Source organism: Zootermopsis nevadensis, unplaced genomic scaffold (assembly GCF_977971745.1).
Source record: "Zootermopsis nevadensis isolate Lab colony 2312 unplaced genomic scaffold, Znev_1.0 Znev_ptg000031l, whole genome shotgun sequence".
Lineage (NCBI taxonomy): Eukaryota > Metazoa > Arthropoda > Insecta > Blattodea > Termopsidae > Zootermopsis > Zootermopsis nevadensis.
The window spans coordinates 246065-266526 of record NW_028259163.1 but is presented as its reverse complement, the minus strand read 5'-3'; the positions used below and the strand labels follow the sequence as shown (position 1 = coordinate 266526).

The window sequence follows — 20462 nt, the reverse complement described above, 5'->3', positions numbered from 1 at the left end:
ACAAATAAGACTAACATAATCTCAAGTTCTCACAGCCCTGATGAATTTATACCAGAAAATGTAATACTCTTAAAATTGTCGGTAAAAAGCGTGATGAATTTCAGCCAACTTCCAAATTACTGCATTGTGCCTGAAAAACAGAAGTAATGCTACTAAACTCTCTCTGAACAGCTGATATAAAGTGCATTTCATTATTCAATTTACTTTTAAATGAGAAAATTCTTAAAACCTTGGGCTGAGCATCCAAATATGTTACTTGACTCTTCTAAAAACAGCTCAGAGGGCACACGCTCTACTAAGATCAACCACTGAGACGTTAAGACATTGCAGTACCTTGAAATGGGTCTTCTGTAGATGACAGCTGAACTACCTGAGACTTTTGTTCACGTTTCAATGTGTGTTTGCATAAGAAGTGCTTAATAATGGCCACTACTGGAGATTTGGTGTCTCTCACAGTTCTCATAATGCCTTGACAGATACCAACTAGAGACTGCACCACATTGTGTGAGTTGCTGGCCTTCGCCTGAAACGAAAAGTTCACAAAAATACCAAATTATTTTTCCTGCAGAAAGCAGTTATTTTTGTGTATGATTCTCTGTTAAGGCTTTGAATATGCCAAAATGTATTATCAAATGAGTATCAGAAGTAATCACCTTCTGTCTGTTGATTTCTTCCATTGAGCTAAAATGTGATGACAATTTTCTAGATAGTGGTTTACTTGATAACTTTATCTGAAAATAATGAAAATTATGCCCCACACTCTGTGTGAGTTCTGAGAAACCTTTTTATGTAAATATGTATCTGACTGAAAATGAAAGTAATTCATGTTTTGTTAAAATTTGTGGAATTCTTTCATATCAGGCCTTCAAGTTGCCATATTCCTTTTGTGGTCATATGAACCAATCAGTTTATAATCTACGAAGTCAAATGTACTGTCACGTATAAACAGTGTTCTGTGAACACGAATAGCTGGAACCAAAAAAACAGATCACTGTTCTAGTTTTAGGCAAAAAACTTGGCATAAAAATTGTCGTGTATACTGTAGGTAATAAAGACATTACTTTCAATTTACACTCATCAGTACGATACAATTTTCACTTACAGCTGTTGTAGTCATAAGGCGCAGTAATGGGCACGCCAGCTGCGGTGTATGAAGCAGAGAACTGACGAACCGCGTTGATCTTGGTGAATTTAAAACTTCATCAAAGAACGCAATTGTGGAGACTAGTATTTTCTTTTCTCCCACTAACTGCTGCAGTTCAACTGCCAATGTCTGAAAATTGGAAAATTAAAATGCCACACAAATATAATCAAGCGGAGAATAATGAACTTGTGATGAATCTAAACAGGTTTATGCGAAAGACTACTTGTATGCTTCAGCATCCCTAAAAAATGGAAATATATTCAAAATGAATTTGTTCTAAGTTAATTCTCTGGTACCTTTCTGATGCACTTCATTACAACAGTGAGAGAATACAGACATATGCAAAGCTAGGTTTTGTTTCTAAATTATTTATTTTCATAATCCACACATGAAAATTAAATTTACCTTCTGCAGGGTCCTGAATGCTTGCTGTTTTTCAACCTTACTCCATTCTGGTTCCACGGTTACACTCCCAAAGATTTGTAACAATATGGAAGCAACTTGCTTTGCATCCATCTGATGTTCAACTTTCGTTCTGTCTTTATTTGACAGAGCGGCCACTGGGAGAGTTGGTCGAGGTGTTGTGGGGCACAGCCTAGAGTAATCTACACAACAAAACAAAGTGTTCTGATACGTGTCTGTAGGTTTGATACAACACATAGAAGAAAACTGATGTATATCTGGGGTGGAAGACGGCCGTCTCTTCTGGGTTGTTGCGCCGTGTAATCTGGTAGAAGTTTACCTAATGTTTCAGATATACTTCCTGCCTCCATCACCAGGGCGACGAGTAATGATGATGGACGCAGCAAGCACCTTTGAAAATATGGTAAACTCGTACCAGACTATGAGACGCAACAACCCAGAAGACAGTCATCTTCATAATTGTGGCCATGAAAGTCACACATCTCACTAAGCATTGCTCAGGAGAGACCAAGTTTTCTTCATGCCTAACTTGCATCACACATTTGCTGCTGCAGTCAGAATATTCTTGCCACAAACCTGGTAATTTGGGCTGCTCCAGCTGAACAACACGCACAAGCATCTGTCCTCCGGTAGCGCCGCGATGATGCTGAACTTCAACCAGCTGTGCCATATAGCTCTTGTCCAGTACCGCTTCACCCACAGATAATGGATCTGCAGTTACAGCTTCATCCAGAGTATGCAGGAGTTTACTGTGAATGGATGCAAATACTATTGCCACACGTCTGTTACTCCAAAACAGTAAATAAAGCATTTCGCACTCAAGTTTTGGAATGTTTACAGCAACACATTTGTCAAAAAAATGAAATCTTTGGCCAGACAAGTGGATTGCATCACAAGAATGTACTTTTCCAAACAGCTCTGTCTGTTCATGTTTGTGCCTAACGTTGATTCTCACCACCATTTCTGAATATCATAATAAGAAACCTGTCACATCACGGAGAAAAAGAAGGAAATCAGCATGGAAGACATCACATTCTTTCCTTAAGAAGTAAAATAATTCTCATTCTGTGCAAAAGATTTCATAACATTTGACAAATAATTTTAACTTCCATGTATTTTACAGAAATTTGATACAAAGATGCTCATATTTTGCTTAATACTTTACCCACATCATTTACTAAGCATTACAATAAAGGACTGAGGTGAAGGCATCACCAAGTTTATGATTTCTGCATTTCCTGCAACTCTTCAGTCCCCAAAAAATGTGAACATGGAGTTTCACTTCCTTTGTGGGCTGTAAAGATCTGGCACTGTGTAAGACAGGGCTTTGGCCACAAATATACAAACAACCAAATCATTAAAAATTACCTCATGGATTTGACCGGAATTCCAAATGATTGAATGAAGAGCACAAGCTGGGGCGGTTCCAGGTCGGTAAGTGCCGCATCCACCAAACGATCCACATTGGACCGAATCATCCTAAGTTTCAGCCAATCAGGGATCAGCAGTGCTTCTTCTGATGTATCCACTAAATAAGCCTTGGGAGTCTCCTTGCCGAGTGGAAACCATGTTTCCAACAGACTCTCAAAAAGATTCAAATCTGTCGGATGACACAAAAGCAACTTCAGAACTCGTATGAAGTATTTAGTACTGTTGATTCACACGAGTGCAAAACTTTGTCTCACGTCGTGATGGACACAGATAAAGGGTATATGAGAATATTTGCTCGGTATCTTCAGTGTTCAGCGAGAATAACTTAGACAATCATGTTTGCCCTGAAGTCCTCCTTCTTACTGAGAATATTACACGAGGGTCTTCACTGAATCCTGTCATGGTAACTCAATAAAGGATGAAACAGGCATTCATGGAGGAAACAAAAACTGCATAAAAATTTTATTTTTGATACTTCAAGAAAGAAACCATACGAGATACCTACACATAAACTGGAGAGGTTTGCTAACAATATTAAATTAGTGGTAAGTTTATATCAGAACTTCTTGCAATGCTTACCCAGTCCTGGCCCATAGTTCAATAAGATGATCATGGCATGTACAACCAGAATATGCATCGTTGACTCCTCTCCTGTGCTCCAAGTCACCAAAATCTGATCCTGGCTTTCAGACCACGTATAGGCCTCACGTCTAGGTTCCCTTGCCTGAAAATAGCGAAGAGCATCGTTGCTTTCCGTCAGCAAAATCACCATAGATTTGACTGGTTGCCAGTTCTATTCTGGAGTGACCTCTCCTACCACATTGGAAAATTAAAAAAAGTATCTAACTACAGAAATAAGCAATAATCAGTCACTACTTCATGTAACTCTGACTGCTACAATTCCAACCATGTACTTAATTAAAGGTCACTGTCCACAGAAGGGTCCCCTAGCTGGAAGTCCTAAAATCCCAGAAAAATTACAGCATAGATTGACATCTGTTTTGGAGCAAAATTTTTAAAAATAATTTTCTAACTATCTTCTGGGTTGTAACACTGTGTAGTCTCATAGTTTATTGATGTTTCAGTGGCGGGTGCTTGCTGCCTCCTCCCAGGGTGATCAGGCACCCCTGAAACGACAGTAAACAACTACCAGACAATGAAGCACAACCCATAAGACGGACATCTTCATATCTACTGATGTAAGAGCCTGAAATCTTGAATGAGACGTAATCCAGAGTTTACTGCCTGTACCTCACCTTTTGCAGGTATGAGCAGAACATGAGCATCAGCGCGTTCAGAGTGATCAGAGCTCCGGGAACTTCTTGGTCTGGGGCCGGCAAGATCGCTGCCACGATAGAACTCCTCTCCACAATTAGCTGGGCCATATCCTGTGAAAGGATAATACATACTATGTCAACGTGATTCTAAATTTAAAGCACGGAAACCAGTCAAGCTGGACACATAAGGTCCATCTTCTTTACGTTAGTATTCAAATATTAAGAGGAAACAGCTTCTGTAACAGGCCAAAGAATATTAATGCCGAAATATTAATAATTACTGTACTACCAGAATGTGCAACATGTTTTTTTTTAAAGTACTGAATATACAGTATCTAATTCAAAGAGATGTTACAACCACACACTGAAATTAAAAATTATACATGAGAGATTATGAAACAATTTTAAGCCCCAATGTTATTCTGAATTCTATCCATCACCTTGCGTCTAACAGTGTTTCGGAAAACGGATCCGTCCCTGTTATAAGGCGATGATAGGAGAGGTGTTCCTAACCTAATTGGTCCCATAGACTGAGACACGTTCTATCACTGGACACACCAGAGCAGACACCCCTCTCTCCTAAATTCACATAATAACAGGGATGCATCCAGTTTCTGAAACGTTGTGTGTTTTTAACAAATAATCAAGACGACAGACAATGTCCAAAATAACATTCGAGCTTATTGCAACATACCATCATAAGAACTTTCAAGTCTTATCATCAAATAATCCATCAGATACATCCATCTTCCAAGGATCCGGAGTTTGTGACACAGCCCACCTCATATTTCTGAGGGATTCAGTGAATTCCAAAATAACACCTTCTCACCTTCATCATTTGCTCAGTCACGCTGGCCACGGCCTACAGGGCACTCGTTGAAAAACAGTGCCCTTAAAGAGGTACTTGACAGTGTTCTACATAGCCAACTCACCAGCACAAGGTCTGCCAGATCAGGTAAACTGTCATGTGTCGTATGAAGGGCCAGGAAGTAGATGTAACTACTAACTAACGCCGGATCGTTCTCTACTTGGCAGGCTTGTCGCAGGGCTTGCACGACCTGCGGGCGCACGTCGAGGAAGTGGGGCAACTGAGGCAGCTGGCGGAGCAGCCACGAGCTGAAACGTAACAGGAATACATGTTAAATTTCAAGTATGCTGGTTCCAATAAATCTGTACACCAGCACTTCTATATTAACAGATGCCCAGTCACACATCATAGCAAAATCATATATCTTACTTATCGCCATTAGGATCTTGCTGACTGTCGATTTCCATGGCCTCCTCCTCCATCGAAACTGAAGAGAGCACCAGCTTCAAACCCTGAAACAGACAAGAATCCAAAGTTGTCGTCACTGTTTATAAAGGAATACAGACTGAGAACAAACATGAAATACCCAAATTAACAAGAACAAACCAAATGGAACAAAAATCAAGGATGATTATTGCGGCTGGAACTGATTTTGGTAGCCGGCCGCACTGCTGTGAGTCCTGCACTTACTTTGATAGCTTGAGCTCTGCTGCCAGTCTGGGGTGAACTCAACCTCCTGAGGAAATACTCCAACACTTCACATGGAGCTTGAGGGTCTTGCTTCGCGTCAGTCAACACCATCTGCAAATGCTGCAGTAATTGTTGGTGCTTCTGTTGTTTTTCGGGTTGCAACAACGTGCCGGAGCTCAGCAGGAACTCGCACAAGCACTGCACTGGAAGGTGGCTGCAATGACCACAACACAAGAATCATAAAACTGGAAATATTATTAACTTACATCACTAAAGTCAGTTTTCTAAAATCTAAATTCACTAAGCAGCAATCAGGTTCCTTTGACGCATATTTCTGCTTCTGTGATGCTACAACCCAGTGCAGTACTCAATGAAGTTCGTTCAAAGGTTCGTATCCACTGCATTTTCCTTTCATCCATGGAATCCAAGAATTCACAAGCCCATTTCAGTGATGTCTAGCCACCTTCAGCCACATCTCTCCACTCTTCTAACAAACTGTGGCTTGGAAAAAGTTCATTCACTGCAGGGATGCATTTAATTTATTTGGAAGAGATATGTTTATGAAATAGAAATTAAGAAACACCAATACACTAAATGCTTATGATGCATAACATTGAAAGTTACGGAAAAGGTAGTCTTATGTTTGGTTATGCAGCAAATCATTTGCCTATACAGTTAAAATAAAACTGAAAGTCATACGGAATTCAGATTAATTACAAACTTAATTAACAACTCATATATATTTTTTTGCATATAATTTATGCAAAGTGATGAACATAAAACACACAAAAATGTATGAAATATATGTCCACGTTCTTGTGTAGTTGCTACACGTTTGTGTGTTTACCACTCGGTGGTGCGCTGGGCTAACAAAAAAATTCCCTGATGAGCATCTCTGACAAATAGATTGGCTGTGGTGGCCATCAAGGTCACCTGATGCAACCTCCTTCAACCTCTCATCCTATTTAGGAATATCAATCGTGATATACAAAACATAACTATGGCAACACGCATACACACAATAGCATGTCTGGTACCAAAGTAGTGATTTGTGCATGTCGCTGAATTTCTTCCCATTTTAAATTATTAACAGCTTACCTCAGGGCTCCTTCTGAACTCTCCACCAGGTCGGCCAACCACGGCATAGACTGAGAGGCTCCTTGACGTTGGATGATGTCCAAAAGAAAGTCTGGGTGCCGACTTCTGCACAGCAAATGACCCATCCGGTGTGTTGAATTGAGGGACTGCAGTTGCTCCAAAACGGCTTGTGGAGGTTTGCGTGGGGGCCCAGTGGGATCCATTGTTATCAACTGTAATAAAGATATTACTATGAGCAACACACGTGACGGCCAAACGATTACAAACACCCACTAGATCAAGTTCCTGAGATCTTACGAGAAATGGAATTGCATACACGCCTGTGTCTACATTTGTCAGTTATATGCAGTTATAAGACTTTTGTAAACATAATACTGAGTATTACACTCATGTGGTAGTAAGTTTAGTGACTTCTATTTACATACAAACATAATTCAAGCCTCATAATGGAACAATAATATAATAATATTCACTATTCTATATACATAGGACCCAATTATGTTAATAAACATCATAAAATGTATAAAACAATTAAACATTTAAGACTGCTCATAGGCAGCAAATAAATAATGCACAGCACAAAGGCGAACAGAAGGTGTTATTATGACACTGCGGCAACCTACGCAGAACAAAAACGTGCACCTCTTTATGTTGTGTCAACACCGCTGCATGCTACACAGTTGGCAACGTCTTAAGGGCTGTAGTTCATATACCAACATTTCTCACCTGCGTAAGCAGAAGGCTGGTTTGTTCAGTGATGGTCTGCTTAGTAGACGCTGCGGCAAGATACGATTCAAATTCAAGAATCTGCTGTTTCTCAAGAGCAGCGATTTGGAGCTCCTTTGCCTTTGTCTCTTCCACTTGCTCACCCATGGCGATTGTCGGCGGTGGATACGTGAAGTGACTGAACATTAGAGGATACATAACATTATCACAGTACGGCGCATTTACTACTAGATGATCGACATGAGACACTGGCACGAATCCTCCTCTCCATATCAAAATTATTTATTCCACTACATTTTACATATGTTGTCTACATACAAACTGTACCATACCCATGTTAACTCAATTCTGAGTTTACTACTTCACTTCACAAAAAAAAATTGTTTCTGCATTTTTCTTTAATGCTCTAAAATGTTGATCCTTCAGGGTAATTTACAGCTGGCATTGTGTACAGTTTTCCATCAAACTTTGCATCAATAATAAATACAATGCAAAGAAATCTCACTAACCAGTCTTGAAAAGTACAAACACATTCCATTAAATTCACACTTTCATTTTTATTGTATTTTAGGTTATGATACTCCCACATTCTCTCCTCATTTTTGTGTTAACTAATTATTTAAGAACATTTATCACAGCCTCAGATCATATTTCTTTACCCTTTGACACTTGTACGTACAGACTACAAGCATGAATATTTTCTCAGTTTAAATTTCCTGTGCCCTTTGTACGCATCTGAACCAACACAACGAGAATACAAACATCCACAACACTCAGTGAAACTTACTTCGTAATGCACATTTCCATCAGTGTGCGTAGAGTAGGATATTTCTCCCAGGCTACGCTACCAAATGTAGTTGGATTATGTGCTGACAAGATCAGTAGCATGATCCAACCTTTCCAGTACAGGTTGGCTATTGCTAACTGAGGCGGACAGTAGCTGTAACAATTACGCAAGAAGTTCAGAAATTATACAAAACTAAGATTGTTACAACAAAATAAATAATCATGCAGATGGTTAAAATATGTACCACTGCAAAGCCAGAACACACCGGTAATGACGTTACGAATGAAAAATCCAGTAGATCAATCTGAAAGCGATTCTCAACCGTGCAAAGTAAGGAAGATATTGATTCTGGTCTTACGGTTTGTGACATCTTACATTTAATGCCGCAAGAATGCAAAATCCCAGAAATTAAAAAAAATAAACTTGAGTTAATGAGTTTTAAAAAATAGTAAGTATGATCCTGTACCAAATGTACATTTGAGACAAATGACACGCATCACGTCTAGGCTAAAAATTACATTCGTGGCCAGCCCATACACCCAATCTGTTGATTTGTGATTCCTTTTCAGGGGGCTACTTGAAAATCAAAGTGTTACAAACATATCCAGCTGATTTAAATAATCTCAAACAGAGAATTTCTGAAAAAAATTAATGCTGCATCCCTGGCCACGTTACTGCGTATAATGGAAAGTCTTATGAACTGAGTCCATCAGTCTTAATGGACATCTGAATGGTGTTACATCAAAGAAGTTACTTTTGTTATACCATTCCTCAACAGCGGCAGACAGTTGTATTTCAGTTTACATTACTTTGAACAAATCTGAATAAACTGAGGTCAATTAGGTCATCTTAAAAATGATGAAAGAACGCTGCCCCACCCTGCATAAGACAGTAAGAGATGTTTACCCTGGAGGAAGGTTGATATTGTCTGGATGGTGGTATGCACTCAAATTAAACACGAGGTCAATGATGTCAAGTTTATCGGCCTGCAACATGGGTAAGCTTTCTGACGACTGAGCAGCTGCCCTCTTCAACAGCTGATCAGTTAATTCTAGAGTATCTGGGGGTGCCAAGGGATGGTCCTGAAAATTAACAAAAGGCATCAGATACAAAAACATATTACAGATTCTAACATTGGTGCTGGGGAAAAATAAGAACTAGCAGAAAGCATTAAGTTCTGTAAGTCAAGCACAATTCCAAATAAACATCCCCTTCTAAAAAGGTTTACAGGGTGCATTATCCACATTATAATCTATAATCTGAATAATGTAATTACTGCATTGTAATCTGTACATTATGTATGAATCGATTATATTTCACAAAGCTGGTATAATGGGCTGACTAAATACAAGTATGGTCAGAATAATAACTTACCATTACTAGATGCAAACCCTGAAGATGGAGGTAATCAATTCCTCCGAAACATTGACAAGACGGTATAGCACAGAAAGAGTACAAAAGCCTCGTTCACATATGTCTGCAGTTACATAAAAAAAGAGTGGAGCATGGAGAGTCTCCTACAATGGATAATTCATATGTGGATAAGACTTTGCCATATCTCACGCAGTTTCGTTCATCTATTCTTGTGAGAAAACCGATTACATATTTTCTATCACTGAAATATTCGCATTCTTTCTCTGTGCTGAAAACCATAAGCACCAATTCCTGATCAAACTTCACATACATTCATTACCTTGAAATAAAAAAAAAATCAGACTTACTTTTCTTTCTCTCTTTCTTTCTTTCTTTCTGGGCTGGGGAATACGCACTGTTACATAACCATCCATCTGAGCTGGTAACATACCCAAAGCAGAGTCTATGCATGAAAGAAATAGCGATAATAAGTTTTCACTGAAAGAACAAAGTCTGGAATTACCTTTGACAATCCTATGACGAATATACGAATGAGAGTATTCTGAAGAACCGGTACATCTGAAGCCAACCGGAACATCAAAGGACGGTCGTTCTCTGGCGGCCACATGTCACGATTGTAATACTGTTCGGGGTGTTCCATAAACAACACCTGCGCAAGACAACGGTTTGTAAACACAAATTCTCAATAGCACGTATTGATCTAAGCTCATGACATGGTAATAACTTAATGAACCTACTATATATATGGCAATCTAAAGTATTGCCACGTTTCCACCGGACTTTACACTAATAAGGGCTTGAGTTCCTCTCATGCTGTTTAGTGTTTCTAGAGCACTTAAAGGGCATCACATTCATATGACAGTAAAATAAGTGTTATGAGAGAAAATTACTTATAAGTATTTCAAACTACGACTGATTTTATGCTTTATAATGCACTTAAAATAATGGTTTCTTATGGATGTAAACAATCTCCAAATAGAAGTCAAGAACTTTTTATAAAGCAGGATTTGAAGTATTCGCGGCGGTGATTCCAAAGATAGCGGTCTTCTGGGTTGTAGCGCCACGTACTCTGGTAGAAGTTTAACAATGTTTCAGTGGTCCCTGCTGCCTCCATTATCAGACCCTGATGATTGAGGCAGCAAGGACCTCCAAAATCTTTGTAAACTTCTGCCACTATAACCGAGAAGACTGCTATTAACTTTTTGCAAATTTTACCACTCATATCTTAATTAATCACCTAAACTGATTTAAGAATCGAAAACAGACACTGCCTAAAATTACTGTACTAACTGAACCACCTTATGAAGAGCATGGACGAATTCAGCAGCGCTAGGTCGGTACATCCTAGGGACAGTTTCATGCAGCCACCAAACCGCATCACGTTCAATTTTTGCCACAAGGAGTTGAAAATTCTGGTAAAACAAAAATTATGAAACAGAATAAACCTTCATAATAAGTTACACTAAACGTTATTATCAAAACAAATCTCAAACATTTATTGTAATAAGGTTCTTTTGAGCAGGGTGATACACTGCACAGCACTACAACCCAGAAGACAGCCATCTTTAAACAGGAGATTTACACCCCTGCGTAACCATATGCAACTGGGCAGGTCATTCATTGCAGTGGAAGTCTTGGCCGTGCGTTTCTGAAAACATTTATCTCAGGTTTCAGTTCTGGACAGCAGTTCAAGTCATGCAGTCGAGTCCACAGTCATTACTAACAGAATTCTGACATCACCCACATGCCAAGTTGTTCGCTGATTACAATACAATGGCACTGCAGACTGGACTTTAACTCTGAAGTTAATAGTTTAAAGATGCTGGAGCGATGCAGCCTGATCACACAAAGCAGCAAAGCACGGACAATAGAGGTTAATGCCAAATAAATGACATACAAATTCAAAGAAACTAAGGATTAAGTAGGCAGAATGGCGCTATGCCAATCCTTCACAGGTGGAATTATGAGGTTTTAAATGAACACAGGTCTGTTTTACTGCCTACTGACATACTTATTACAAGATGTATCACAGTTCTTAAAACCCCTCCCACTTCTTACCGCACTAAATTTTTCATCAATGTAAATTTTGTACAAACTATACCTGCTACAACACACAAACACATGCAGAAATAAAACTCATCTACGATGAACAACAGAACATCGCACATTTAATAAAATGTCAACAGATTAAGCACTGGCATGACACGAGCTGCAGAAGGAGACAGGAAGCACCAACGCGACAAACGGAAGTCATGACTTACGTGCAACACGGCGATCTCTCTCTTATCGCCACGTGCCAAGAGAGCAGCTGCTTCTCTCACAGATGGAGAGACGGCGAGAAGACTGCACAAGGTAATCAGGTCTGTTATGGACACAAACATACGTTCCTGCAAGTAACAGGCCATATCAGATACTGTAGAATACTTTCAGCTGATAAACACATAAAAGAGCATAGGAGAGATGAGACATTCATGTAGAATTTTAGCCAGGAAACAATATATTATTGATGGTAAAACACGCTTGTTTGACACCTGCCTTGAATTCAAAATCACGGAACTGTGGTGCCGAGTCCTTTCTATCAAGCATCAGTCCTCTACAAAGACCCGATATGTTGATGTCGTGTCTCAAGACACGGACAATCTCCCTTAACAGGGCGCGGATAGGACGAAGATAATCTTCACGATTCATCAACAGATCCTGTAAAGTGGAAATGTTTCATAATATTTCTAAACATTAACTATACAAAGTCAAAAAACAACACAGCCTTCATTAATGGAAATGTTGCCTCAACAAAAGTGGTATATTCATCAAGGATTTAGCATTCTACAAAACGTTAAGACTCGCGCATTGTATGGTGACGGTGACGCTCGATCATCAGAAATGTGCACAGCTCTTCCACGTCAATATTAATGGTGATTAAAGGTAGCCTCTAACATCATAACGTTCATACCAAGTTTTATTAAATCCATCAAATGGCTTAGTACCCTAATCTATATTTTTTTCTTAAAAAAGTGCACACCCACACACACACACACACAAAATAAATGTTTAGAATAACACATGATATACTTTATTGTTCTTGAAGTTCATCTGAACACATTCATCAGCAAATGATGAAAGAAGATGATAATTAGAATTTTAAAATAGTATGTGATAAAAGCGTAATAATCACTGAAACATTCAATCAAATAACCCTAAATACTTCCTAAAAATGAGCATCAGTATACCTGGAATATCTCAGCAAGAAAAGTTGCAGCTGAATCAGGAGCAGACTGGAACATCACAGATATCATGGCCATGTTGTTGGGATTACGAGCAGTTGACAATTCATTGTAGATCGTATGCTTCAACACTGTAGCCAAGTTGTCTGGATGTGCAGTTATCAGTTCCCTGACAACATAATTGACAACAAGTCTTTTCAAAAGCAAGTAAATATGTTACAACAATTTTAGTGGAACATTCATGTAAGTGCACTACAGCTGTTTGGACTGGCAGGAGGAATATTCACCTCCAACAAAGAGACAGTGATTTCTTTTAAAATTCAACCCACTCTGTCCAGGATTTTAATTATGTACCTCAATAACTGTGGTTAAAAAGACAACAGTTACTCAACAGAATAATAGTCTCGGCTTCCTCAGTTCACTTTGCCATTAACATCGTGATGGATCAAATTTCTGCTATAATTACACCAACATATCTGAATTCACAAAGACATAAATAAATCGAGCAATTAATCTACCATTAATGAAGTCCATCTATAAATAATTAAATTACAATATCGAATGACAAATGTGCAGTTCAGACATACTGGCACAGCTTCCAGTGGCTTTAGCAGCTACCATCAATATCTCCCTGTATGCAAAGTGAAATTGATTTTGTTACAGTTTCCTTAGAGTAACAATGGAATTCAGGACTTCAAAAGTGTTTACTGGCCTTACCCTTTCAGCGCACATGTTCCCATGTCTAAAAAAAACCCACCAAAATGCACTGACACAAAGGAATAAAACTGATTGGACTCTTTCTGTCTTAACCGGCGATTTTCAAGTACGATCACCGTGACCACGTATGTTACCGCTAGCAGAAATTAGTTAACTTTTAAATGTAACACATAATATTAAGAGGTAATATGGTTTATGTGACAATGTTCCAAGCTCAACAGAGTATCATTTTCTGAATAACTCGATAAACTGTGTGGCTTACTGATATTGCAGACTTTTAATTACTAATAAAACAATTTATTTTGAAAGAAAAAGAATTCAGAGACTACATTGCAGACCAAGAAGTAAACAGATACCAGCAGCTGCACACAACCCATTCTGATTCATGGACAGGTAAAATGACAGAATGTTTCTAAGGGAAAACACCATGTTTGTCTCCCTATATAAAACAAATAACAGTTACAATTATTTATTAATTATCCTAATTTGTTCAAAGCCTAAACATATTTATTTACAAAATAAAAATGCCTTTAAATGGAGTAAAAATAAAAAATAAAAGATTCATATTACGCAAAATGACATTCACAGTAAAAATGGCTTCTTCCATCCTGCTCTAAAAGACACATTCTATGGCCTCAGAGCCAAATTAAAATGGCCAAAGCAAAAACAACCTGGAAAAAGTCAGGGATCAAGACTCACATTGCAGCTTTTTGGCCCGTGACTGCGCCTGCAAGGCAGGCTTGATATTAGTTCATAACATGTACACAAAACCAAAAGATCTATATGAAAATTATTAAAACTTCTCTCAATTACGGCTAAAGAGAGAGCTAAGGATACTTCTTGGAACTTGAACCATTCATGCATTCAAACTACTAGAATCGAATCATACCCTTAGAGAACCACGACTGTCTTCCTTCTCTTCTAATCCTACAAAACTCTGAAATAGCTCCAAACACCATCTGTCACTCAACAGGGAGTAATTCAACTGTGATTCCTTCCACGCCCACAGTTACTGACATACTACCTTTTACAGAAACATTCAGCTACATTATACTGAAAAGACATGAATTCTAAAAATAGATACAATGTTCTGAACTGCATTTATTATACTAAATTACATTCTGCTAACTTGTGAGTTTACCGTACAATTATTTATTTGAAATTTAGCTTCAAATTTCCTCTTCTGCAATTAATAAATAATTTAATTAACATTTTATACTCAAATAATTAACACCAAGACAACATACTAAGATACTTTCATGATCAACTGTGTGAAAGCGTTCGTTGTAATTCACAACCTAGAAATCTGTAGCCTTGCAGAATGAGTCTATGTTTTCAAATGGCATTTAGAAAGAATCAATTTTCATCCACCTACTTTGAGCTGACAGTGATGAAAGAAAACTCACAATGAGATTCAGTTCGGCAGTATAAAACATAGCAGAAAAGCTGATCGAACTCAGACCAAAGTCAACAGAAGTCTCTAGAATTTACAGCAAGTTTGTTTCCTTCAAGTGCTGCTATAACATGAACACGCAACTACTATGCAGTCAACACATTTTAATTTGGTTCCTTGTGTCTGCAGCAGTTAACAATTTGTGTTCAGTCAATACAGCAATGGAAGAAACAAGAATTCCTGGAAGTGATTACGGTACAGTGGATGGACAGCGTCCGAGTTGCAAGAATAAAAAATCTCCTGCCGCAGATGTGATTAATTTGTCAGTAGAATTTAACATGGATCACAAGAATGAAAAACCAAATGGCACAGCAGAATCTCAACCTCACATAAAATTAGAAGACAAGATTATGAATAACTTCATATTGGAAAACTGGAGTATTCCTGCAGAAATCATTAAAAATAAAACTACAACTAGCCTGTTCACAGGACAGGGAGATGTAGAAACTTTAATGTTACAACCCACAAGCAACAGAATGTGGTATGCACCTCGTCTGGGGCGTAGGGACAAAAGGTCTCGTGTTAATGACGAACAAGTGAAACAAGAATCTGCAAGAGGTGGAATGTGGTTTGGACCTCGTCTGGGGCGTAGGGACAAAAGGTCTCGTGTTAATGACGAACAAGTGAAACAAGAAGTTGCTTATGGTGGTATGTGGTTTGGACCTCGTCTGGGGCGTAGGGACAAAAAGTCTAGCATTAATGACGAACAAGTGAAACAAGAATCTGCAAAGGGTGGAATGTGGTTTGGACCTCGTCTGGGGCGTAGGGACAAAAAATCTAACGTTAATGATGAACAAGTGAAACAAGAAGTTGCTTATGGTGGAATGTGGTTTGGACCTCGTCTGGGGCGTAGGGACAAAAAATCTAACGTTAATGACGAACAAGTGAAACAAGAATCTGCAAGAGGTGGAATGTGGTTTGGACCTCGTCTGGGGCGTAGGGACAAAAGGTCTCGTGTTAATGACAAACAAGTGAAACAAGAAGTTGCTTATGGTGGTATGTGGTTTGGACCTCGTCTGGGGCGTAGGGACAAAAAGTCTAGCATTAATGACGAACAAGTGAAACAAGAATCTGCAAAGGGTGGAATGTGGTTTGGACCTCGTCTGGGGCGTAGGGACAAAAAATCTAACGTTAATGATGAACAAGTGAAACAAGAAGTTGCTTATGGTGGAATGTGGTTTGGACCTCGTCTGGGGCGTAGGGATAAAAAGTCAAACGTCCATGACGAACAAGTGAAACAAGAAGTTGCTCATGGTGGTATGTGGTTTGGACCTCGTCTTGGGCGCAGAGAAAAAAAATCCTATGAAAATGAATGGCCCAAAAAACCAAGACCATTCTGGATGTTTCTGGAAACTACAAACAAACCAAGAGAATATGATTTTCTACCTCAATTTGATCAAGATACAGTTTCTGAAATTTATGCAACGGCTGTCAACAACATCACATCAGAGTTAGAAAACTACAGTTCACAACTCTCAGATGATATTGGAATTATGAAGTACAGTCCAAGTAGTAGGGTACGATTTTCATCACAACTTGGCCACAAGCAAAAGAAAGCAACCAACGTAATCGCTTATGTCCCACAGGAAGTTCAAATGTGGACTTCGGAAGACAAAAATAACAAACCTCCCGAATATGACTTCACACCCAGGCTAGGCCATGAATTGTACGAGAAAGGGCTCACTTTAGCCTCTAAAAGCCTTAGATTACCTCAAATTGGACACAATACTGGTATAAAGTATGTGTATTTTCAACAAGATTAAGATGAAACAAGACAAACATAACAATGTTCTAATATTGGTTAGGGTGATATGTAATAATATATTGAAAATCCTGTCTATGAAATGAGATGTAATTCATAACACATTCAAAATTATGTAAATGTTATAAATGTAGAAACTGTTCTATAAATGACAATAAATGGTATACTCTGAACCATAATCAATAATATTATTGAAAACAGGAATATGAATTTCTCAAACTTACCAGTATACTTCACCAATTGTGGAAACAGCACGTGTATGTACATATGAAAGGGTGTGCGCGCACCTACAAACATTTACTTTGTGAAATGAAGTGACACGCGGGTCTTCCATACTCCAAATATGATTAATAAGCCTGTGGCATCACAGCTCCCACTCATTCCTAACCTCGGTCCTAGTGAGTGGTCAGCATCACGCCTTGGCGACACTTTACCCCTGGGAAAGGACCCCGGCACCCACTGGACAGGAGACTGGGTGGGCCCCTCAGCTAGTCTGGATGTAGAGGCTAGAAGAAAAATCCTCTGCCCCCTTTGAGATCGAACCCCAGTCGTTCAGTCCTTAGTCAGTCACTATACTGACTGAGCCACTCTGGCACACCACATGGAATACACATAGAAATAATCCAAGTGCAACCACTGCTTTGCCCAATATAGAGAATTACCCCTCAGATTCTCACTCTCTCTGCACCTCAGTACGTACTACACCATGCAAGGCTTTTCCTTCAATTTGGGATTACTGCACCTGATACAGGAGAGGTAGAGGTTGATCAGAGCTTTGGTCTTCAGCCGTATCTTCACGAGGTGTGAGATAACTTCAATATCCTTTTGTGTGTGTGTACTGCAGTTCAGACATACAGACATAAGGAGTTCCTGCGCCGGTCGCATCAGTTTCGGATTCTGCAACCATATCTCAAGTCGAGGAGCAGTCGTCACACGAACCTACGACAGTACGAGTCACATTTCATATTGGAACACTTCCACCTTGCTGTAGAGCTCTGCATGGGCCCAGACCTCTGTCCAGCGTTCAAGTCCAGGATGGGTTTGGGTTCAAGTGACAGCTATCATCAAACGTCACAATAACCTCAGACATTCTTAGGTCACTGTTAAATAATTCATTCAAGGATCACTGGCATTTATGCACTAAAAGAAACAAGTATTAGTGATACAATAGTCAGGGTAGATTTCCACACAGTTAGTTCACTGTCCAGTCACCAGAGCAACGTGTTTCAGTCTGACGTGGCCATCACCAGCTTCATTTCCCTGATCCCATGCCATTGCGCTGGGGATCGCATTTTATGTGAAATGTGACAAACAAGAAAAACCTAGAATCAACACGCTGGGATGCTACACTACAGACTTAAGATCCAGTTTGATAATAGAGAAATCTTTATAACAATAAAGGAGAATAAGAACCGTATTCCTGGTTTTGATCGACATACCTCAACCAAGCCACAAGAGGCAGACAGGAGACGCAAAAAGTTGCGGGTTATATTCTCTGGAGATTGTCTCCTGTTTAACTGCTCTCTCACCGCATCCATTATTATCTGCTCAACTGCGTCCTGTGCACCTACATACCTAAACACACAAAAGAAACTTATTGGTTAGGTTAAGCTTTGGTTTTTTCATAAGAAAGACAATTGTGACAGTGGTGACGCATTTTAACCATAATTTAGTTTTTTTTTTTTTTAAAGATAAAAGTCTTTGGTGAATGAGTCAGTTTATCCTGTGGAGTTTAATAGTAAAAAGTAAGCAACTTATGGCTGTAAAACAAAAACTGAAAATTTACTTCATAACCTAACAGAGATCCATCTACACTCAGAATCCTTAACAGCACAGAACTCCCTAACAATATCTACTTGTAGCTTATCATTTCTCTGGCTGAATACTTTGTTTTGTATTATGTGAAATTTATATAATAGTACGAATTGTACTTTATAATATGTATTGTATTATTATTTTTATTATTATGACTTTTCCCACATCCTATCGTCATCTGACTGTCTTATAGATCCATGGAATGTAAATAAATTATTATTATTATTATTATTGATACTCAGAAAAAGACCAATTAACTATTATTTACCTTGGTACAACAGGAATGTCCATCTTTTCCTTGATATCAGTTGGCAGCCCTGTTTCACCACTTCCTACAGATCCTTCTGCTCCGTCATCGTCAATTACCACTGTACATGGAGAGGGGCAAGATTCACCTCTTGAACCGGGCAGCCCTGGCAAATCAGGCTGCAGCAACGATCGCGGCGGAATACGACTGTTAACAGCTGTCAAAAGATTGCTCACAAAGCCCCCACAATCTTCGTGATCAACCCACACTCGATCACCAAGAGAATCTTCCACATATAACTGAAAGTAAATGAGCCAGTTTTTAACTATAGTACATCTTCACTGTAAAGCTCTAATGACGGGTAACACAACCACGCATTTAACTGCACACAGCAACTCCATCCTCACCTTAATGAAAACATCAGGCCACGTTCTCCTGTCTTGGAATCCTCGAAGAAGTAGGTTGGCCGCCAGGACAGGAACCAAAGGATTTCCTTTGCTTTTAAAGTTATGAGATGTGTCTCGTCGCAGCAAACTACACAAAGCATGCATTACACAGTCCCCAGCAAACAATGAGGGCCGCAATTTCGCAAGATACAGCAAGCCCAGATATGAAACTGAATCTGGTTTCCACCGCTGACTTCGCAGCGTTCTAATTGCACCACATAAAAGACCAATCTGAAACAAAATATTTCAAACCAAGTTGGATTAAAAACTAAATAACATTAATACTTTAACACAATAAAACACATGCTGAAGTTCAAAACCTACGCTACCAAGGGAAGATGGCTGTCTTCTGGGTTGTAGCGCTGTGCTGTCTGGTAGAAGGTCACCAACATATCAGAGGTGCTTGCAGGATGGTGATGATGGAAGCAGCAAGGACCTCTGAAAATTTGGTAAACTTCTACCAGACAGCACAGCGCTACAACCCAGAAGACAGCCATCTTTGGACTCACCGTCGTGAAAACCTCAAATGCTACTTAAATAAAAATGATGCGAACTTTAAGTTATCAGTGCAGATAATGCTAAAGACATCACAAATGTTCAATTATTCTTCATTATTTTAATATGTTCATGATAATCACTTCAGCAGAAAATAAACAGTCTCAGGCACAATAATGCTTCTTAAACTTCTGTGCCACATGTTAGTCAAAGTTACGACACAGACTTGAAAACTGCGTACTTCAACAGATTCTGGATATTACCAATAACTGTTACAATTCATAAATTCTCATTATATTCAGCTCATATCAAAAATTAATTACTTCATAGAACAACTCAGCCCTTCTTCAAACAGTTTAAGTACTTAAGCGAAGAATCGGGGCAGGAAGGCTGATCAATTCTGACCTGATCCTCCACCTAACCATGTATCATCACCAACTTCTTCACATTACTTCAACCCTGAAGACTGAGGCAGCATATTCCTTAAAGTCAGTGGAGTACAACCAAAAGACCAATGGCAGTACAGAACCAGATCGCTACTTAAACTT

At 39.0% G+C, this 20462-nt stretch overlaps 2 protein-coding genes across 4 annotated transcripts in view; one reads left to right on the top strand and one right to left on the bottom strand.

Annotated features, from left to right (window-relative positions):
* Positions 1–20462, bottom strand: part of IntS1 (integrator complex subunit 1) — a 30524-nt gene that overhangs the window by 9042 nt on the left and 1020 nt on the right. For all 3 annotated transcript variants that reach the window (XM_087359449.1, XM_087359447.1, XM_087359448.1), the window contains exons 4-26: positions 19381–19650; positions 18995–19272; positions 18351–18486; positions 17654–17850; positions 12986–13148; positions 12294–12455; positions 12020–12145; positions 11057–11170; positions 10261–10407; positions 9291–9466; positions 8385–8537; positions 7598–7775; positions 6872–7083; positions 5774–5987; positions 5513–5595; positions 5208–5391; positions 4255–4386; positions 3578–3722; positions 2936–3167; positions 2144–2316; positions 1550–1749; positions 1103–1273; positions 334–523 (exon numbers count right to left, since the gene is read on the bottom strand). In XM_087359449.1, the coding sequence (XP_087215575.1) occupies positions 334–523; positions 1103–1273; positions 1550–1749; positions 2144–2316; positions 2936–3167; positions 3578–3722; positions 4255–4386; positions 5208–5391; positions 5513–5595; positions 5774–5987; positions 6872–7083; positions 7598–7775; positions 8385–8537; positions 9291–9466; positions 10261–10407; positions 11057–11170; positions 12020–12145; positions 12294–12455; positions 12986–13148; positions 17654–17850; positions 18351–18486; positions 18995–19272; positions 19381–19650 (4036 nt within the window). The remainder of the gene's footprint in view (positions 1–333; positions 524–1102; positions 1274–1549; positions 1750–2143; positions 2317–2935; positions 3168–3577; positions 3723–4254; positions 4387–5207; positions 5392–5512; positions 5596–5773; positions 5988–6871; positions 7084–7597; positions 7776–8384; positions 8538–9290; positions 9467–10260; positions 10408–11056; positions 11171–12019; positions 12146–12293; positions 12456–12985; positions 13149–17653; positions 17851–18350; positions 18487–18994; positions 19273–19380; positions 19651–20462) is intronic.
* On the top strand, positions 15172–17084 carry LOC110827992 (uncharacterized). The gene has a single exon (XM_022060252.2). It carries the CDS (start codon positions 15221–15223, stop codon positions 16910–16912), a length of 1692 nt encoding a protein of 563 aa, XP_021915944.2. The 5' UTR covers positions 15172–15220; the 3' UTR covers positions 16913–17084.